General features: G+C 51.4%; 6 protein-coding genes across 6 annotated transcripts; 2 read left to right on the forward strand and 4 right to left on the reverse strand.

Moving 5' to 3' along the window:
- Positions 1 to 2: 2 nt before the first annotated feature.
- On the forward strand, positions 3 to 718 carry UHO2_00675 (uncharacterized protein; the record flags this gene model as incomplete). The annotated part of the gene is made up of 3 exons (XM_041557295.1): positions 3 to 331; positions 417 to 558; positions 647 to 718. 3 exons carry the CDS (start codon positions 3 to 5, stop codon positions 716 to 718), a joined length of 543 nt encoding a protein of 180 aa, XP_041413229.1.
- A 235-nt stretch (positions 719 to 953) lies between these two features.
- On the reverse strand, positions 954 to 2597 carry UHO2_00676 (uncharacterized protein; the record flags this gene model as incomplete). The annotated part of the gene is made up of 1 exon (XM_041557296.1): positions 954 to 2597. One exon carries the CDS (start codon positions 2595 to 2597, stop codon positions 954 to 956), a length of 1644 nt encoding a protein of 547 aa, XP_041413230.1.
- Positions 2598 to 6643: 4046 nt separating this feature from the next.
- On the reverse strand, positions 6644 to 7627 carry UHO2_00677 (uncharacterized protein; the record flags this gene model as incomplete). Its single annotated transcript, XM_041557297.1, has 1 exon — positions 6644 to 7627. The coding sequence occupies one exon, from the start codon at positions 7625 to 7627 to the stop codon at positions 6644 to 6646; it is 984 nt and encodes a 327-aa protein (XP_041413231.1).
- Positions 7628 to 10274: 2647 nt separating this feature from the next.
- UHO2_00678 (uncharacterized protein) lies at positions 10275 to 11750 on the reverse strand (the record flags this gene model as incomplete). The annotated part of the gene is made up of 2 exons (XM_041557298.1): positions 10275 to 11617; positions 11735 to 11750. The coding sequence occupies 2 exons, from the start codon at positions 11748 to 11750 to the stop codon at positions 10275 to 10277; spliced, it is 1359 nt and encodes a 452-aa protein (XP_041413232.1).
- Positions 11751 to 12693: 943 nt separating this feature from the next.
- UHO2_00679 (uncharacterized protein) lies at positions 12694 to 17910 on the forward strand (the record flags this gene model as incomplete). Its single annotated transcript, XM_041557299.1, has 1 exon — positions 12694 to 17910. The coding sequence occupies one exon, from the start codon at positions 12694 to 12696 to the stop codon at positions 17908 to 17910; it is 5217 nt and encodes a 1738-aa protein (XP_041413233.1).
- Positions 17911 to 18006: 96 nt separating this feature from the next.
- On the reverse strand, positions 18007 to 20160 carry UHO2_00680 (uncharacterized protein; the record flags this gene model as incomplete). Its single annotated transcript, XM_041557300.1, has 1 exon — positions 18007 to 20160. The coding sequence occupies one exon, from the start codon at positions 20158 to 20160 to the stop codon at positions 18007 to 18009; it is 2154 nt and encodes a 717-aa protein (XP_041413234.1).
- Between the last annotated feature and the right edge of the window lie 20 nt (positions 20161 to 20180).

Here is a 20180-nt window from a genome sequence, read left to right on the forward strand (position 1 = left end):
CAATGAGGAGAGCAGCTTCGCCTTCAAAGGCGCAAGCCAAAGGGTCTTGGACACCTGCCAAGAGACCTCGTCCAGACGATTCGGGCGCTGTTCTCAAGACCCCGTTCAAACCTCTCAGTGGGCTCGATAACAGGAGCAAACCCCTTCCGACAACACATCCTACTACGTTCACCTCTGTAACCGTGTCTGGAACTCAAGCGTCACAACGAGAAAGCGATACGCCCTCTACCCCCTCTGCTGCCACCGCTGCCTCCTCCGCTGCCCGGGAGTTGCGCACAATGAGCACGTCCGATATGCAAGAGGAGATTGACGAGCTTGAGCTCATCCTCAGGTCAGTCTGAACGCACGATTGCTGGAAAACCTGATCCTGAGATGCTGACCACATCCCTTTACTTGTATACATGTGGATGTAACAGCGATCGACTAGCAAGGCACAATGCAGCCCGCACGGCCAAAGGCTTACCTGAACAGCAACCCAAGCAAATTGTCGCCGAGTACACGCAGCTCTTGAACCAGTACAACAGCGTCAAGGACGCAGCTCAGCTCATCTTTGACAAGGTAGGCACCCTTGACTCCAGCTACAGCTTTCAACAGTGTGATGATCAACTGACATTCGCCACCTCACATATTTTGCGATGCCATACAGATCGCCGAGATCGAACAACTCCCAGCGCAAGCCATCTTCGCCAGGTACGGCGTAGGCGAAGGCGAAACTTGATGCTTCCGGTACCCAAAAGCGTAGCACCATATCAAGCTTCCACCTTTACTTTTCTCCAGGTCTTTACGCTCTTTACCAGATTCTCCTCATCGTCCGCTTTTCAGCGCACAGCATTTGTATCATCTCGTTCCATCATCGTTCCATCATCGGCATCAGCACCTCAATTCAGTTCTATCTTCGTAATGCATCAACTCTGCTGATATTAAATGGCTGCATTGCAGTGTCAATTATGGTGCTATACAACTGCTGACGAAGTTCTAGCATCCGGCATGGCCGACGGCAACGGTGGCGGACGAGCATTATAACTCGGGAAGTTCCTTCTACTCAACAGCAGACCTTTCAGACTTCGGATCTCCGCCTTAACTTGTCCCAGATCGCCTGATTTGGAACTCTCTGCACTGCTTGCATTGCCATCCGTGGTTCCGGGGCCGAACCTGAATGCTCCTCCACCATACGTTGAAGACGAGGAAGCAGCTGCGAACGCATGCGTTGAAATGTCTGCGTTCAAGCTAACAAGTGCTGCTTTGAGACCTGTGAGGCTGGCGGAGCCAGAACCTGAAGCAGCAGTAGTAGTTGCGGAAGACTGAGTGTGCTTGTGCTTCTTCTGATAGGCGCCGTAAGGGTCGAATTCGAGTCCGTCATCGTCGTCGTCCGTTCGATCTTCTTCATTGTCATCTTCCCATTCATCTGAACCGGAACCAGCGTCTGCTACACTAGCAACTCGGGCGGAGCGGGACGTGGAAGAGGCAGTGGAGTTTGACACGATTGGGGTAGTAGTGGAGGTGGAAGGACGGCCAGATATATCGCCTTTAAGCGCTTCTGCTAGACGAGCCATGCTCTCGCGGATCGGTGTCATTACATCAATATGCTCGAGCTTGGGCGCAGCCGCGCCAGCCTCAGCATCGTCTCCATCTTGACTGGAAGCGTCGGCGTCCGAGTCCTCCTTGCCTGCTTCTGAAAGCAGAGGTGTCTTTGCATCCACTACAACGTCTGTGCCTGGCAACACAACTTTCTCGGTCTTTGACTTTGTCTCGCTTCCGTGTTGGGTCGACTTGACGCCCTCCTTCTCCTTCTCCTTCTGTGCCGGCTCGTCGTGGAAGTGTACCTTCTTAAGAACGCCTTTGAGAGATGATGAAGCCCCGCCGTTTGCAGATTTGCTCTCTTCGGCGCCAATGCGCGCTGGCTGAACGGGCACGTATGTTGCGAGGCTAGCGACGTTGCTTCTCAGCTTGTCAAAGAGGACGATATGGTGCTTGAGAACGATACTGCGTGCATCAAACATGGCCGTAATCTTGGGCAGGATATACGCTCTGAAGGCCGAGACAAGGATGGCTGTAAGACCGCCGCCGAGCATCATCATGTAGCTGAGTGTGCGGAAGAACTGCAACAGCACCTGGTATCGAGTGAGAGGCGACGCCGACTGATCGGCCGCGCCTTGCGGATTACCATTATGTGAATGGACTGATGTAGAGGCAGGTGGATCGTGGTACAGTGCGAGCGGTGAGTTGGGGTATGATTTTGGGGGTGGTGTGATGGAGTCCGCACGAAGAGGATCGTCGAATTGCCGTCTGGCTAGCTCGAATGGGTCGATATCGCCGGTTGTTTGTGATTGCTGCGTGGAGCTGAGTCCTGCGACAGGTGACTTTGCGTCCTGAAAAGCGCGAGTGATCTCGTCTTCGCTCAAGCCTTTAGATCGCAAGAACTCGCGCTTATCGTCGTCGGAAGCCAATTCTGAGATGTTGGCGGACGTTAGGAAACGTGTTGCTTGAGCGAGAATCTGAGATCTGTCATCGGCTGAAGTTGCTGCTTGTGGCGACAACGAAGCGATCGTAGTGGAGGAAGACGATGCTTCCCCGTTGCTGTTATTGTCGTCTGCCATGGTCAAAGTGCCGAATGAGGTTTCGATGTGTTGAAGAGGAGAGGGGAGTGATGGCGAATGATTCGAATGTATCAACCCCGCACATTCGATTCGCAGTCGGATGCGGTTGAAAGACCGAAGGGCCGGTGCCGGTTCAATTGACAGAGCTGTAACCGTGAAGCGCGTGCCGAAGGAAGTGATCCAATATGATGATGAGTGCTGACATAAACCTAATCGGAGATCTGGCGAAACCGATCTGTCCAGAGATCGGGTACAACACAGTCCCGCTCGTTGTCAAGTTCGATCATTAAGTAGGGTTTTACTTCCACATTCGGCATGTGCCGCCTCAATGTATATATATCAAGCTGGGGGCACTAGGCTCTTACCACGTTCACTTTAAGGGGGTATCAAAGTTTTTGCGTTTTTAAAAACCCGGGTTTTTTCAAGAGCGCATTTTCCAAAAAAACGCAAAAGCTTACATAAGCTCCGCAAAGGGAAAAAAAAAACCGCATTTTCAAAAACACAGCTCAGGAGGCACATTTGTGAAAACACAGTTTTTTTATCACTCCACATCTTCTCTCCTTTCCTCACTCTCGTCGCACTTTTGCTCACTCCCTCTTCCTTGTGCTCATTCAACATGACCTCCTCCACTAATGATTCTCATGACATCTCTGCAGAGTTGTTATGCCAGTCCACTACATGATCTGACAGGCACTCTCTCTTCTGCTGTTCAATACAACTCTTCTCACCACCATATGAAACATTACATTGAGTGCATTGTGTGAAGAGGAAAGCAAGATATAAGCAAGCAATGGGTGATAGCAATGAGAGCAGGACAAGTATCATATGCTCACTGTTAGGTTACATCTCTTATCGGCCATATAATTTATGTTTCATATGATTACTGTTAGGTTACACCTCCTTTCGGCCATATGATTCATGCTTCCTATGCTTACTTTTAGGTTACATATTTTATCGGCTGTATGATTTCATCATGTTTTTGGAAACCTGCTTTTCCTTGGGGGGGTTCAAATTCCCTCCAAAAACGCGCTTTTCAAAAAACCCGTATTTTTAAAATCGCAAAAACTTTGATACCCCCTTTAGTCAATTGAGTATGTGTTTCTGTCCTAAACAGCAGTGACATCGTGCTCCGACTCTCACCGATTGTTGATCATTGGGGCCCGTCTTCCTCAGTTGAAGATGGCAAGTGAAATGCGACAGATTGGAGCTACTTGCAAGCTCAACTGCACAGTCATATAACTTCTTGAATCCTTACATTGTATGCTACTGTGTGCATGAATATATGTATATATATATCTGATGGTCACTTCCAATCCCATGTTTATCCATGATGAGTCATCACTCTTGGTCACCCCTGAGTTGTTATCCAATGCATGTCATCATGGCAATGTGTGTGCATCCCACATGAATTTCTGACTGTGTGCAGCCTTTTGTCATGGGCCTGGGTGCTCAAGTAGCAGGAGGGTCACGGGTTCATATGGAAGGAGCACAGGTATCGAAGATCTAGTCGATACCAGTAGAGAGCATGGTCATAGTGCAGTCTCCATGGAGACCATGGACTCCTATGGACTCACATGCAAAGGAGGACACAAGCCACATGCAAGGAGGGCCAGGCACAGCCACGAGGAGGACCAAGCTCAAGGAGCAGGCACAGCCACGAAGAGGACCAAGCTCAGATGGTTACCACTCAGGGGCTCGAGAGACAAGAGTCAAAGGAACTGTCACTGGTCAAAGGAGAAGGAGCAGTGTATAGGACACCGGCAAGCAGGTCCTGAGGAGGAGGAGCAGTGTTGAAGGAGTCGACACCACTCAGGAGGCACAGGGGTGCCAAACAAGCAGCAGGATAGTAAGGAGGAGGAGCAGTGTCGAAGGAGTCGACACAGCTCAAGAGACACAGGGGTGCCAAGCAAGAGGAGAGGCCTCCTGAACAGTACTCAATGAAGAAGGTACTCTCTGGAGAGAGAGAGCAGGAGCAGCATCACTGGCGATGCTGTGAAGAGGTATATAACCATGCTTTCTCATCATCAAAGGTTGAGTGGATCCCCATCCACTCTACTCACCATATAACTAGTTATCACTTCAGCATAAGTATACATTAGTTTCAGTCAGCATAGCAGCAATCTATCAAGGTTGCTCCTCATCGTAGTGTGTGTGTTGTATCACCACTACCTGACGTCCGAAGGTGCCTTATAGCAGGTTAGTGGTCTGGATATAGATAGAACCGAAGGCAGTAGTCCACTGTGGTCTGGGGATCACTTCAAGCATCAAGTCAACACACTGGACACTCATGTTGACGCCACCAACCTTATCACCAACACCATCAACCTCCTTATCATCAACACTCACCAACCTTATCACCAACGTTATCAACCTCATCATCATCAACACTCACACCAGACCTTGGTGTCATCATAACCGAAGCATTGATATTGATCGTGCCGAGCTACCCCTGAACAGAGTGTCCACAGAGGTCAGCCAAAACCTATGATAGTATATACAACGAACGCCACCTGCTGTCACTGTGCAACTTGATAGTCACCGATACCAAGACAATAGCTGTTGCACAGTTTGATAGTCACCAAGTATCTTGACAGACCGACCTGGGTTTCAGGCGCGAGACCCCTGACACCTTTCCCATTAGACATTCATTTAGGTCTCGCTTACGCTCCACAGACCCCGTTATCCCATTGTGGTGCCAATGCATCTTCAACTCCCCCCTTCAATGGCATCTCGAGTCCCAATGACTGTGCTAGCTGAGATGTTGCCAACCCTTTTAGTGGCTTCATTAAGATGTCTGCCATGTTGTTCACAAATTCGATTGCTATTTCCCCATCCTGTATGTGGTCCCTAACAAAGTGATACCTGGTATCTATGTGCTTCAGTTTCCAATGTTTTGCTGGGTCCTTACTCACTTGAATACATCCTTGACTGTTGGTACATAAGGTTGGCTGGATCATTCCTGCCTCTAGATCCCTGAGGAGATAGGAGAAGAATAGTGCTTCTCTTGCTGCCTCTGAGGCAGCAATGAATTCGGCTTCCATGGCTGATAACACCATGCACTTTTGGACATGCGATTTCCAGCTGACAGGACACCCATGTACATATGTTATGGCCCCTGAGGTGCTCCTTCATCCATTCATTGGGTCTGATGCCCAATTTGCATCCATGTATGTAATAATTGCATGTCCTGAATGCTTGTTCGATCAGTCTCCAAATATGAGTTTATACTCACTGGTTTGGTTCAGGTACTTAAGCAGGTGGATGGCTGCCCTCCATGCCCCATTGGTTGGGTTTGACATGTATCTTGCCAGTATCCCTACTGTGAATGATATATCCAGGCATGTGGTATTCAAAACCCATAGTAGTTGTCCAACTAACTCCTGGTATCACTTGGCTTCTACTGGGTTACATTTATCTTCTCCAGTCAAACTCACTGTTCCTTGTATTGGTACCCAGGACTTCTGACTGGTTGCTTGTAACCACTTGTTCACCATGGCTCTAATGTAGGCTGATAAGTCAAGGGACATCCTCCTTTCTGCCCTGTTTCAGTTTATGCATATGCCCAGAAACTCTCTCACTGGCCTGTTATCTTCTGTTCCCCATTTAGCCATTATCTCCTTCTTAGTTTGATCTATCTCCTTTTGGCTGGGGGATGCTATAAGCATGTCGTCCACATATGCTGTAATAATAGTTAGATTATTCCCAGTCCCTCTTGAGTACAGACAAGGTGCACTCAGCATGCAGTAAAAACCCATGCTTTGCAAATGTGAGTCCAATTCCAAGTTCCATTCTCTGCCTGATTGTTTTAGCCCATACAGTCCCTTGATTAGCTTTAGGTGCTTTCCTGGAGGGATCTTGGTCCCAATCAGCAGCTTCAAGAACACATCATGGTGTAGCGTTGAATTCAGATATGCTTGCTTGACATCAATGCAGTCTACCTCCCAATCTTGCATGGTTGCTATGGCTAAGACTCCTCAGATAGATTGGATAGGTGCCACAGGTGCGAACACCTCTGTATAATCAATTCCTTGTCTTTGTGTAAACCCTCAAGCTACCAGCCTCACTTTGAATTTTGTCAGGATCAGATCTGCATCTGTCTTGATTTTTAAAACCCAATGCATGTTGACAGCATTCATCCCCTTTGGGAGGTCGGCAATTTCCCATGTGCCCATGGCTCTGAGTCCATCCAACTCCTTATGCATTGCTTCTTTCCAATGCTGCTTGTCTTCTCCAGATAAAGCTTCACTTACTGTCGGATCCAGGTTCCTCTGTCTATCATGGTTCATTGCTGTGAGTCTGAGAATTGGGTTGCTGGCCTGTATTTTGGAGTCGGTCACGTTCTTTGTATGTTTCGCTGTATCCTCAATGGAGTCCTTTTCATCATTTGGTTTGTCAATTGCATTCATATCCAAATGCTCATCATGGGGCTCTCTTTCCCTTTCATTGAATAGATTTTCATTTGTGTACCTTAAGTCACTGAGGTCTGCCTCATCTGCTAGCACTGGCGGTGACTGTATTCTTGTTGGGTGCCATTCTGTTCTGTCAGCCCAGCACTTGTCTTCCATGAACTTCATGGAGTTGCTCCAGAATATGTTTGGGTTATAGTCTGGACTATAGAAGAGCCACCCTCTTCTTTCCAAACTGTATCCCAGGAATATGGATGCCACTGCTTGTTGGTCCAACCTCTTGCTGTCTCTTTTAACTTTAGGGATGTTAACCCATGCTAAACATCCAAAAACCTGTAAGAACTTTATGAGCTGCTCCAGTGACTTCCTGAACATGACTTGGTATGGGAACTCACCATCAACATTGGGTGTGAGATTTATTTTGAATGCCACAGCCCAGATCACATATGGCCAGAAGCTTCTCAGCAGTTTCCTCTGCATGAGTAGCATTCTCATCTTTTCTCCTAGACTTCTGTTCATTCTTTCCATGCATCTGTTTTGCTTGCTGTTGTACCCGACTGTCATCTGCCATTCTATACCTTTATTGTATGCCCAGTCAAGTGCATCATTGCTTTGCCACTCCATTCCTTGGTCTGATCATATGGCTTTCAGTCTCTTTCCTGTCTGTGTTTCGAGGTATGATACTATGGCTTGGAGTTTGGAGAATGCATGGCTCTTCCATAATAAGGGCTGCACATATGTGTACTTGCTATGGTCATCAACCAATACCAGTGTGCATGTATATTCTGCTGTGTGTGAGGAGTCAACTATCAAGTTGATGTGGATGAGGTCAAGTGGGGAGATGGATTTCTCACCACTACCTTGTCCCATTTGAGCTATTGTACTCTTGGATCAGATGCATTGCTCACATGTTTGGGTCATATCCAGATCCAATTCAGCCATGTTCTTATCCTTTAAAAGGTTGGTAATGGCCCTTGTCTTATCTCGACCTGGGTGCCCTAGGTGCTCATGCCATAGTTGTTGCTTAGATATCCTGGTTTTGCTTTCTATCTGCTTGAAATCTTCATTAACACCCTCAAATAATGATGTTGATGTGATCATTGCATTCTCTTGCCATGCATCACCTCAGAACTCTAAAAGTCCTCACTCATGATTCTTGGTCATCTTGAGTAGCATACTGTTTGCTAAGTGTATTTGCCCACTGGTGGAATCCAATATCACTCATGCTCCTTCATCTGTTAATGAGTTGGTTGACAAAAGGTTAATATTGAGATGCCTAACATATAGTACATGATGGAGTAGTACATCTCCGTTACTTGTTGATATGCTGACATCTCCAATAGCTGTTGCTTCTAAAACTTTGCTTCCAGCTGTGAATACACATTTTCAGCAAGTTTTAGGATTGATGAGCATACTGTAGATATTAACCATATGATAACTGGCCCCTGAGTCTAAGATCCAGTGAGGGGTTCTTTTAGAGCCAGGGGGCCTCTGCCAACTTGGTGCAAAGGAGCACCATGGTTCCTATTTGGTCTTGGCTAGGGGAGAATTCTCTGGGATGGTTACCATAGCATTGCACTGGCTAATCCCATGTCCCAGTCACTTGCAGACCCAGCACTGGAGCTTTCGAGGTTGAACACTAACTTTGGCATTGGCGTTGTCTTCATCCTTCTCATCCCTCGCAGCTGGTTCCTCTTGGTTGTCACTGCCAGCAACTCTGGCACTAACCTGGTGAGGGTCAATCTTTTGGGTGGGATAATTCTCAACTGCTGATTGTCAGATAGTTAGGGTTGTAGTGAGTGTGTTGAAAGTGAGTTGACTGATGGTGGCAACCATTTCTTTATACACAGGGTGGTGGATAGTGCACTTCTGTAGGGTCAAAAACAAGGTGTCATCTGCAAACAGTTTTCCCAGTAAGCTGCTCTCCATCTGGATTGTCCTAATCTCCTGGATGAGCTTCTGGATGTTGGAATTGTACATTCTGAGCTCACCTAGCTGGGCTATGAGGGTGATTCGATGTGAGGTTATGATGGCTTCATTGGTCAATCCATTTTCAATCTTCTTCCAGATCTGGTGGAAAGTGTGGTATTCCCTAATGATGTCAAGGATTAGGTAGTTGATGTTGTATTCCCCAGTGGTGTTGATAGTGCCATGTACTGCATTTGTGAGGGCATCATCAAATACACAATTCCACTTGGGGTGGTTCTTGTCATATGTTCCCTCAAGGTGTTTCATGGCGTGGGGAACAGATTGAAGGAAGGACTTGATGTGGACATTCCAACTATAGTAGCTTTGTGACATTAACTTGGGCACCGGCTCGAGGAGCTTCACCAGAGTGCGAAAGTTGTATCGTTTGCTGCCACTGTTTTGATCAGAATCGGAATCGGTTTCTTCGTCAGTCGCTTCGATTTCAGTTTTGTTGGTGGCATCATTATCGGGAACTCGTGGTTGAGGAACTTTACCCTTTCTACCTCCTTTGGCTTTACTTGCACCTGCTTGTATTTTGGTGTTGTCTGTCATGGCAACAAAGGGTTCCCTGTTACCTCAGTTGGTAGGGCTTCAGACTCTTAATCAGTTGAAGATGGCAAGTGAAATGCAACAGATCAGAGCTACTTGCAAGCTCAACTGCACAGTCATATAACTTCTTGAATCCTTACATTGAATGCTACTGTGTGCATGAATATATGTATATATATATCTGATGGTCACTTCCAATCCCATGTTTATCCATGATGAGTCATCACTCTTGGTCACCCCTGAGTTGTTATCCAATGTGTGTCATCATGGCAATGCATGTGCATCCCACATGAATTTCTGACTGTGTGCAGCCTTTCCCATTAGACATTCATTTAGGTCTCGCTTATGCTCCGTGGACCCCGTTATCCCGTTGTGGTGCCGACGCATCTTCAACTTCCTCACTTTTTATCAGCGCGTACCATAACTCAGCTCTCGAAACTTGTCGTCCAAGAAAATTCCTCCACTTCAGCTTGGTCCAACAAGCAACTTGCAGCATCACACATGTTGTCGTGGCGAACCTGTTGCTGTTATTGACATCAAAGTATGGACAAGAATCTTTTGATAAACGAGTACAAACTATTCACTGCTTCACTCGACTTCATCGCTGGTGCTGCAAGAGGGATGCTAGTCTGTGGTTATAAGTTGCGCACGGTCTTTCAAAACAACGTCTTCAAATCCGGAACAAAGTGTGGCGTTGCATGCAATGCAAAGATTTAGAGGTATCACGCATCACGAAATAGAATAAGTTGGAAGTCTAAGCCTGGACTTGAGCGCCCTCGCCATCGTCACGCTTCTTAAGGACAAGCTTCTGACCGTTGGTCATGCGCTTCCAAACGTCGTGAACGTCCTCGACGACAGTCTCGAAATGCGAAGTGGCATCGTACGAGCGTGTGACGAAGATGTTGTCCTCCTTACCGCTCTCGGTGGGTTCCTCAAGTGGGCTGATCGAGACAAACTTGTCGAGGATGGGACCGAGCAAGTCAAGACCGGGTCGCAGTTCAAGCTCGGGCTTGTCAGTTTCAACAATGGTCGAGACCTGGGCGACGTAGAAGTCGCGGGCGGCAATGTTTTGCGCGCTCGAGACACCCGAGAGGTAAATGTCGTGCTTTCGTCCGACTTGATTCTGAGGGATGATGAGCTGAACCGAGTCCGAGTTGTCGGTGTTAGGAATGGGGTGCTTGAGGATGCAAATGGCACGGACAACCTTGCCGGTCTCGCGCACCTTGTCCTTGCCATTGACACCGGCCCGGAAGTAGCTAGGGTCACCAATAACCATGTCGGCCTTGACAGTCTCCTCACCACTTCGGACACCTACAAACTTGCCAGTTTCGGAGTCGACCACGATCTCGTCGACAGGCTTGTCGAGCATGTAGGTACCGCCGTAGATAGCCGAGAGACGAGCGAAAGCCTGGGGAAGTTCGCCGAGACCGTAGAGCGGGTAGATATAGGGTGACTTGCCGTAGCGAGCGAGAGACGAGGTATAGAGGATGATGCGGTCGTAGGTCTCACGAGCAGGACGCTGGAGGTACGAGTCGTCGAGGTGGAGGGCCATGGAGTGACCGATGAAGTCTTTGGTACCGGGCTCGAGACCAAAGTAATCAAAAACCTTGACCATGGGGTCGGAGTCGAGGTCGAGAGTCTGATGGGTAGCTGGGTCACTGTCACGCCAGTTCTGGATGAATTCGAAGAACTTCTTCGCCCTGCGCTTCTCGAACAGGCCCATGAGGGAGGAACGGACAGCCTCCATCTCGGTGCCAGGCACCTTGGCGATCTTGCCATCACGGTAGACGTACGAGGCGGCGATCTGCTTGAATTCTAGGTATCGAGTCACATCGGTGTGTACGAGCATCTGTGTGAGTTCACCGTTGGCCATGATGAGCTTAGGAATGAGGTCGACAGCCCAGTCACGGTCACGACCCCAGTCCTTGGGAGGCTCGGCACCTGGACGGAACTTTTCGTAGAGCTGAGTGAGGTTGAGCGAAGCCATCTCACCACCGTAGACTTGACCTCGGTCAATGTGGAGGACCTTCTTGCCATCGACGGACAAGAGAGCGGAGAGGACACATTCAGTCACACCGGTGCCGAGAATGACGGCATCTGTGGAGGCGAAGTAGAGGACAACGACAGAGAGAGAGAGAGAGAGAGAGAGAGAAAAGATGTCAGCTTCCTGAGTGCTGAGGTGCAAATTTGTCCTAGAGATTGTCTTGCACTTACCGTACTTCTCATCCATGTTGCTGATATGTAGATGCTGTGAGGAGAGTGACTATGGTGGAGGTCGAAGTAGTTTGCAAGGTGTTCGGCGGATGAGCTTGGTTGTGATGTGGCCCAACCAACTGTGCGTGCGTGAAGCGGTGTTCTGTGCAGTGCAGTCTGCGTGTGTGTGTGTGTGTGTGTGCTTTGTGTTGCTCTTTTGCTTTTGTCTCTCGCTCTCGCGCTCTGATCTCATCACCGCACAAATCGCCTCCTTTTCTTTTTTTTGGAGCTCCGTTCTCTCAATTCGCTCCATTTGACTTGTGTGAGAAACTGTAAGCTAACAAAGATTCCCGTGCCAAAAAATCCGCGCCGGCCAAATCGTGATCTAAAATTGGCCAGAACGCAGCTCTTCAGGGGGCAGACGAAAGTGGCGCTTACTTGTGACTGGCTGAGGTGGAGGAAGAAACCTACAAATGATGGTGACACTAACTAATATACTGTAGCTCCCCCCCATCTTCGGCCCGACTCTCAACGTCAGGCAGGCGAGTTAGCCCCCTCTGCGACGGCATGCTTCGTGCGTGTACTGCACCTTAGCTGGGCTCCAAGGAGCAGCGTCGGTCGATGCAAGATGTGGACCTTCCCCGCTCTGCAGACTTCCACGAAATCAGTTTCTTTATTTCTTTCGCTCTGTGCGCACAGACGTCTCGTTCGGTGTCAAAAGTGTGACGTTTGAGAAAGCACCCTGACGTGGCTCTCTGCCTTTTCGAGAGGAGCCTTGTCTTGCGCGTGTGACTTTGTTTGGAGCTACTCGAAGCTGTACAGTAATCAGTCCCACCACCATCTTCACCCTTCGCCACCTCCCATTGACGGGCTGTAAAGAAAGACAGCTTTGACACTCAAGCCTTAGTCGCCATGTCCTACCGATAGGCGCTGACGTCAACTCAACCCCCAAAAGAGGCAGCAGTTAGCAACAACCCATCATGCTGCGAGAGGCCTTCTACTACCTCCTTGGAGGTGTCACCTTTCTTCCGCTATGCATATTGGGTGCCTTCCTGCACTTCTACTTCGATGCGCCTTCGACTCGTCAGAATGGTCCACCTAGCATAGAAGCAGACGTCGAACTCACACACGAGAGGAAGCTGGCTGCTCTCGATCTCGCCGCCCGCAACGCCGCGCTCCACGCCGAGATTGAAAACGCGAAAGGCAAAGATCACCCTCAGGGCGATGCCACTGCTCCACCTACCGCCAAGCGTCTTGGTCCTGGGCCTGCCAAAGACTCCTCTGCCCCAAAGCCCTTCTCATCTGGCTGGCTCACCGTTCGACCCACATTTGACTCAGACAAGGACAATGCCAACGCCGCCAACGGAAGCAACAGTCCTGCTGCCATTCCAGCTTCGCTCGTCGAGGGCGAGTCAGACTCGAGCCAACTTCACTCGGAGGACGAAGGTGCAGCCCCTGACTCCAAGGCGCCCGCTACTCCTGCAAATGCAGGCGCCGGATACATGTCCCAAATGTACAGAGGTATCCTTGACTATCGCATAGGCAAAGCAAACGCCAAAAAGCCCGCCAACGACATCAGCAACGCTCGCTCGGCACCCACCTCGACAGGAACTACTGCCACCCCAACAGGCACAGCCGGCAAAGAGAACTTCTTCTGCATTCTCAAGTCGCCCATCCTCTACCTCTACTCCTCCGATGATACTGCCAATCCAAACACCGAATGCCACGCTGCTATCGATCTTCGTGGCAAGCGTGTCAGCATCTTCGTCGCTGGCCTCGGCGACACCCTCGGAGACCTCGATCCAGAACAACCAGCATCCACACAGCACGGTGGCACCACCACGGATGATGAACAGCTCGCAGACGGCGCCGTTGACCAGCAGGGATTCAATGCGAAACAAGCTTGGAAGAAGGCTAAGCGTGCCCTCGTGCGCGATGGCGAGCTTTTCATGAAGAGGAATGCCATTCGCATCGTCGGTTCCGCCAGCGAACGCAAGAAGGGCCGCACAACACACCTTGGCCGAAGAAGACCGCAGTGGTTCATCTTCTGCAAGAACAACTTCGTCATGGAGGACTGGTATCATGCTCTTCTCCAAGCTTCTCTCTTGCCAGACTCGAGCCTCTCGACCAAGCTGCCCGATGATGGTGCCGCCGACCTCCTTTCACGCCTCTTCGGCAAGCTCGGCGATCCGATCGGTCCCACTTTCTCGCAAGAGGACATGGCATCGCTCCTCGTTTCCCTCGACAGCCTTCCCGACCCGCTTCCACTGCGATGGCTTAATGCTCTTGTCGGTCGTATCTTCTTTTCCATCTATCGCACCGCTTGGCTCGAAGATTACATCATCTCAAAAATGATGAAGAAGATCAACCGCGTCAAGACGCCCGGCTTCCTTGGCGACATTAAGGTGGAGGAAGTAGATGTAGGTCGTCGCGCGCCTGGCTTCAGTCGGCCTATGCTCAAGGCTCTAACGAGCGAAGGAGAGGCTAGCATGGAGGTCGCCGTGCACTACGTTGGCGAGATCCGGATCACGATTTCCACCACCCTCACGCTCTCGCTTGGTGCTCGCTTCAAGCCATACAACATTCCTATCGTCCTTGCGGTCGTTCTCCGATCTCTTGAAGGCAATCTTCTTTTGCACGTCAAGCGACCACCCAGTAGTCGTCTCTGGTTCGGCTTCACCACAATGCCCAAGATGGAGATTGACATCGAGCCAGTCGTGAGCGCGCGCAAAGTGCAATGGGGTATGGTCACTCGCCTGATCGAGGGTAGATTGAAGGAGCTTCTCAACGAGTCCATCGTTGTCCCCAACATGGACGACATCTCGTTCTTTGACACGCGCTCGCTACCTTTGCGAGGAGGCATCTTTGCCGACGCTGCCAAGAAATCCGATGTGCTCCAAGCCGAGGTCAAAGAGCCGTCAGACCCAGCTGCAGTCGCCACAACTACTACAGCAACGCAGCAAGAGCGCGACGCCAAACCAAAAACGAGCAGCATCAAGGTCTCGGATCTACTTGCGGCCAACAAGGTTGGCGCTGTCAGCGCACCTGTCTCTGGTGCAGCCACGCCTGTGACAGACGGCGCCAGCGCATCCACTCCGCGCGATGCGCTTGCCGACGAGGACGGCGAGACGAGCTCGATCAAGACCAGTGCTTCATCTACCCAGGCTCTTCGCAACCGCAAGACTGGCGCTGAGCCATCGTCGATTTCGCTTAAGGAGCCTTCTTCTTCGACTGCTCGAACATCGTCGCCTGCTGCTGCCGGCCTCAGCGATCTCTTGTCCCGCGACCTTGCAGCGGGCGGAGGCAGCGCCCTGTCTGGCTCGCCGCCAAGGCAGGATTCACAGTCCGCCAAACGGAGGACCTGGTTCGGCTCTGGGACCAAGTCGTCCGTCTCAAGTGTCGCCTCCGCGTCGGGACTCTCCTCGCTCGGACTTGGTGCTGCAAGCCGTCGAGAGCAGAGCAGCTTGGCCTTAGGGAATGCGAGCATCGAACGTCCTTCGCAACGCTCACATTCAGCCAGCGTCTCAGGCAGGAGTGAGTCTGTTCTGTCGGTCCCCACAAGCGAAGGCTCGATCCGTGCTGTATCAGATTCTGCCAGCATCATCACCGGCATCTCTCCCGTACGCTCTCCGTCGATCTTGTCAACAGCTGATAACGCCAAGGCAGAAGAGCGAACAACCTCGGATGCGCTGACTGAAATGCAACGAACGGGTTCGCAAGAGACGAAGCCAGTCAAGTCAGGAAGCACGTCTGGAAATCCTTCCTTCATCGTGTCAAGCGCCTTAGAGCCACTCCTTGCACTCGATACAGATGCGGTCAAACCGGTAGATCCGGCACAAGAAAAGAGGAAAACGCTCGAGGCACCATCTATGCATGACGGAGATGACGAACGAGATTTTGTCGAGAGTCCTGCCAGCCTGACTCACAGCACGAAGTCTTCCCTTCGCGGCTCGAGGTCGGATGTTGCTCATCTCCAGAATGCAAAGAAGATGTTTGACGATGGAAGCGAGCTCGCACGCACCGAGTCAACAGAAGGTTCCGCGATATCCGACTTCGCTCCTGCTTCTCGTACAAGTTCGAGGAGCTCGGAGGCGGGAGATGCAACCAGTGCCCAGAGGTCGATGGCGCCGCCACCACCACCTCCACGCAGACCGAACGAGGCGCCGAGAGAGACTCGATCTGTGCCGCGCCAGGATGCTGCTTCAGCACTTTCCAGCGTCCAACGCAGTCGATATGGCCTGAACGAAAGCGCTCATGGTGCAGAGGAGGGTGCAAATGCGATGGCAGGCTCGACCTCGGCCATGCTGTTGACCTCTTGGAACAAAGCCAAGGCGAGTATGGCGGACAAGGAGGCTAGGCAAGCAGCTGCCCGGGATGCCAAGGATGCTATCAAGCGTGGCTGGGCCAACTGGAACTCCAAACGCGCTGAGGCGAAGCAAAGGCCGCCAGAGTACGAGGAGACCGACAGCCGCCAGAGTCGAGATAGCATGACACAATCGCAGTCCAGCCGCTTGTCGCTTATACCTGGCAAGTCAGCGTGGCTGGCGAGCAGTCCGCCTGACCCGACTAGCTTTGGTCTCGGATTCGACAAGGCCAGCCCCGAAGACACACTCAGCACTTTGCGAGACAAGCACGGATCGGCGGGCTACTATGCTCGCAACAACTTGACGGATACCGATGATGACAATGTCAGTGTATACTCCAACTCGAACAATCGTCAGCCCTACCGAGAGCTGCGAGCCTCCAAGGAGGTGCACGGCTTTGATGACGCTCTGACAGACCGAACCCCGGAGAGTGGCAGAGGACCGTCGGTTTCTTCGTCGAAACTCGCTTCCACTGCATCGCTCGCTGACACACGATCCAACTCGTCAACGTCGGTTGGCGACTCGCAATGGGACGCAGAGATTCCATATTTAACACCTCCTGCTCCGGCTTTCCACGAGAAGGAGGGTGGCGCTGAATCGAAGCGTCGAGGCATTGAGAGGACGAGCAGCAACGAGACGTCTCCGGCAGCAATCATCCCTCCAGCGCTGCCACAGCGCAAGCCGAGTAGCAGCGTCTCGTCGACTGGACAGAGTGGCGCCGGTGGCATTGTGTCGTTCATCCCACCTGCACCATCTGCTACAACGACGCTTGCTTCGACGTCCAGTCTATCGGCTCAGGAGATTGAGCCTGTCAAGCAAGATGACGCGCAAAACGAGCAGCCAGCGTCTTCTGCAGTGGATGGTGAGTCAACCCTTGCTGCTGAGACTAGCGCTGTCTTACCGGATCCGCGCACCCCTAAGCGCCGCGTCGATGGCGAGAACAAGGTGTCGTCTAGCGATGTGAAGGTACAAAAAGCAAGCCAGGATGTCTTTGACAAGCTCGATCAAGCTCTACCTGACAAGCAGGCAGCTGCAAAGCCTGGCGAAGCAGCAGACGTCGTTTCGGCACCGACTGAAGCCTCCAGTTTGGCAACGAACGAGACGCCCGAGGCTAAGCCAGAGACGAGCCAAGCAGACGACGCAGCAGCGGCGAAGACACCATCCAAAACCGAGCGATCCTACTCGCCGATTCCTCCCGAACTTTCCTCCCCGAGCTTTGGCTCAGGAATCAAGAAGCAACCTGGACGAGCAACGATGATGGCTGTCCCTGGCATTCCATCGATGCAAAAGGCAGGACCACAGAGCTTCAGTGCTCCTCCTCCACCAGCTTCTCAGCTGATGTCTGTTGCAGAGACATCACCAGCAAGTGCGTTCCGAGCTAGCTCGCTGTTCAAGATCCCAAGTTTCGGCAGTCCGATCTTGGCTGGTGGTGCTGCGATGAAGGGTGGGGGCAGTAAGCAGGGTGAAGGGGCAACGATGCCGCCTCTTGTTCCTGCTAGACCAGGAGCAGAAGCTAAGGGCGGCGATGAAGAGTCTGCGTTGGGATTAAGTCAGATGCATCGTCGAGCATCGACGGGAGTGAAGGCTTACCAATCGGCTAGCAAGTCTATTGGATGCTCAGCTGTCGAGCAGCCGCTCACCGACGACAAGACAGCCGACGCTGGTGATCGGACGATATTTGCAGAGGTTGTTGAGGCTGAAGGTCCAGCAGCAGATCCTGAGTTTGAGCAAGCGCAGTTGGATGCTGGTGAGACGTTTCAGGTTGGGGACAAGGAGCTTAAGCTTCCTTCCGCAACACAGACCGCCGCAAAGACTGAGAGCCAAGAAGGCTAGATGCTCAGCGAAGAACCATGAATCACACCTTAGACTTCGAACGGTTGTTTGCGCTATCTATGTGACGTTGCATTTCAGTCGGCGATCAGAATCAGATCAGGGATCCAACAGACCAATATCAAATTCATGCGCGAGATCATCCACCTTGTCCCCCTCTGCGTCATTTCTTGAGCTAAGATTGGACTTGATCCATCTCCAAACAGTAAAATTATGATTTAAACCTTTCTGTTCCTGCAATGCGTAAATGCCGCCATCTGCTCCTGCGTCGCCACAGCTCGTTTCAGGGGGTAGTTCAGCGCCACAGCAGGCGCCTCTGCCGGGCGAGGGGAGAAGGAAGTAAATCTCGCTGACCCGAGAGTGTAAAAGGGCCATTGTGCAGTATATGCACGGCTCGTACAAGGTGAAGAGTGAGAGGGAGGTCAGGAGGTAGTCTGAGCCGTTAACTGCTGGCACTCCTGCGGTGCTGGTTTCTGGGTCCCAAGGAGGAGAGGAGGAGCGTGGATATTGACGATCTAAAGCACGAAGAACAGAGACTCTGGATACGGCTTCGATAGCAGCATGTTTGATTGGGTTCTGACGAGCGAGGCGTTGATCGACTGCGTCTATTTCGATGATGCCCATTGTGGGGTCCGAAGGAGAGGTGTAGATGGAGGATGTGGTCGTAGAGTAGTTTGCCCATTCGGGTTCTGACATAGAGAATGTTGTTAGGATTCGCTGCTTTTCTGTTGTCAGATGGGTCTCTGCTTCTTGGGGCGGAGATGGGTGAATTCGACCAACATAAGGAGCCTGGTCACCGATCAAATGCGACCAGTCGGTAGTCTCTCTCTCCTCCCATGCCATCACACCACCGTGAGTATGGGTAGAGGAAGGTACAAATCGCCGAGCAACGTCGTAGGGATGAGTAACGTGTGCTGCTGATGCCACCACTCTTTTCCACTGCTCTTTCCTTTCCATCCCTTCAAGGTTTGCTTGCTGCAAAGCATGACGGGCGAGAGCAACAACACGCTTAAACCTGTTCGCTACCCACTGTAGCCTCTTTGCATCTGTCCACATTGACTCGTCCTTCGCTCTGTCCACTAACAACACCGGACCAGCACTAGGACCTGATCCGACTCCACCAGAGACGTGCTCCTTTGGGTTCGTTCGGACAATGCAGGGCCAAACAGCTTGCCATTCGGGTAAGCGGTCTTTGCTAGGTGCTGCAATGACCGGTACCTTTCCTAAGTAAGGTTCTGGTTGATCGCCGAAGATCCCTCCGGCTTCCTTTATGAGCCATTCGACAAGGCGACTCCGGTCCGGGAAGGCACTTTCGAGGCACAGCAGAAACTGAATGCGGGCGATCTTGGTGCCATCAGGATGGACGGTGGGTGTTGTGCGGAAGGAGCGGAGGTGTCGAGTGGAGTGTAGGCCGTCGTCTCGGTTCTGCAGGACGGAAGGATGTTTTTGGAGCAACTTGATGGAGAGGGAGGCTGAAATCGGGGGGATGTCGATGATCCACGCATCTCGAGTCTGAAGTGGGAGTGTAACGGGGTCTATAGCTGCTGTGAGCCGATAGACTGGAGGAAACTTGCTTCTGTCAACAACAGCACGACTTGGCCCGGCTGCTGCGTTGAGTTCGACACCGTTTGAAACAGTCCCCGCTGCCTTCGTAGCTGCGCCATCGTCATCTTCTTCATCCGAGTCGAGGCCTATGCGACCCATCTGGATGACCTCATGATCCGGATCTTGTGCTCGTTTCCTTTCCTCTTCCTCTCGTTGTTGCTCTTCTGCTGTGCGTGCTGGTTCCCACCACATCCTCCCTGAGCCGTACGAGATGGCCAGTTCTTCGCCTGCTTGTATCGCGCGTGTTGTCGTGTAGCGTATCGAGTGTGTAGCATGATCCAACGTATACTTGACGTTGGGGCTTGTTGGGTGGTGATTGAACAGTGAACCGAGTCCAAGTGCTAGCGCCATAATGGCAGACCCCTGCGAAGTACGCTTCCAAACGAAGGTGTAGCCGTCCAACTGCGTCTTGCTGCCATACTGAGCATACTCTGCTGGTGGGAACAGAAGTACAGGGCTGACTTCGATGAGCGTGTCCGCGGGTACAGGGTTGGTGGCATAGACGCCTCGACCAGCACCGCCACCGGGAGGGCTTCGAATCTCCAGGTTGAAAGGGTTGAGGTGCGGGGTGGAAGTTGGATACTCTAGCAGCGACCGGATGTGGGACTCTTGGTCTTCTGACAGAGCTGGCACGTGGGTCTCTACCATCCTGAGACCCGCCTCAGATA

The sequence above is a fragment of the Ustilago hordei genome, assembly GCF_900519145.1.
Source record: "Ustilago hordei strain Uho2 genome assembly, contig: UHO2_contig_01, whole genome shotgun sequence".
In the NCBI taxonomy this organism is placed as follows: Eukaryota; Fungi; Basidiomycota; class Ustilaginomycetes; order Ustilaginales; family Ustilaginaceae; genus Ustilago; species Ustilago hordei.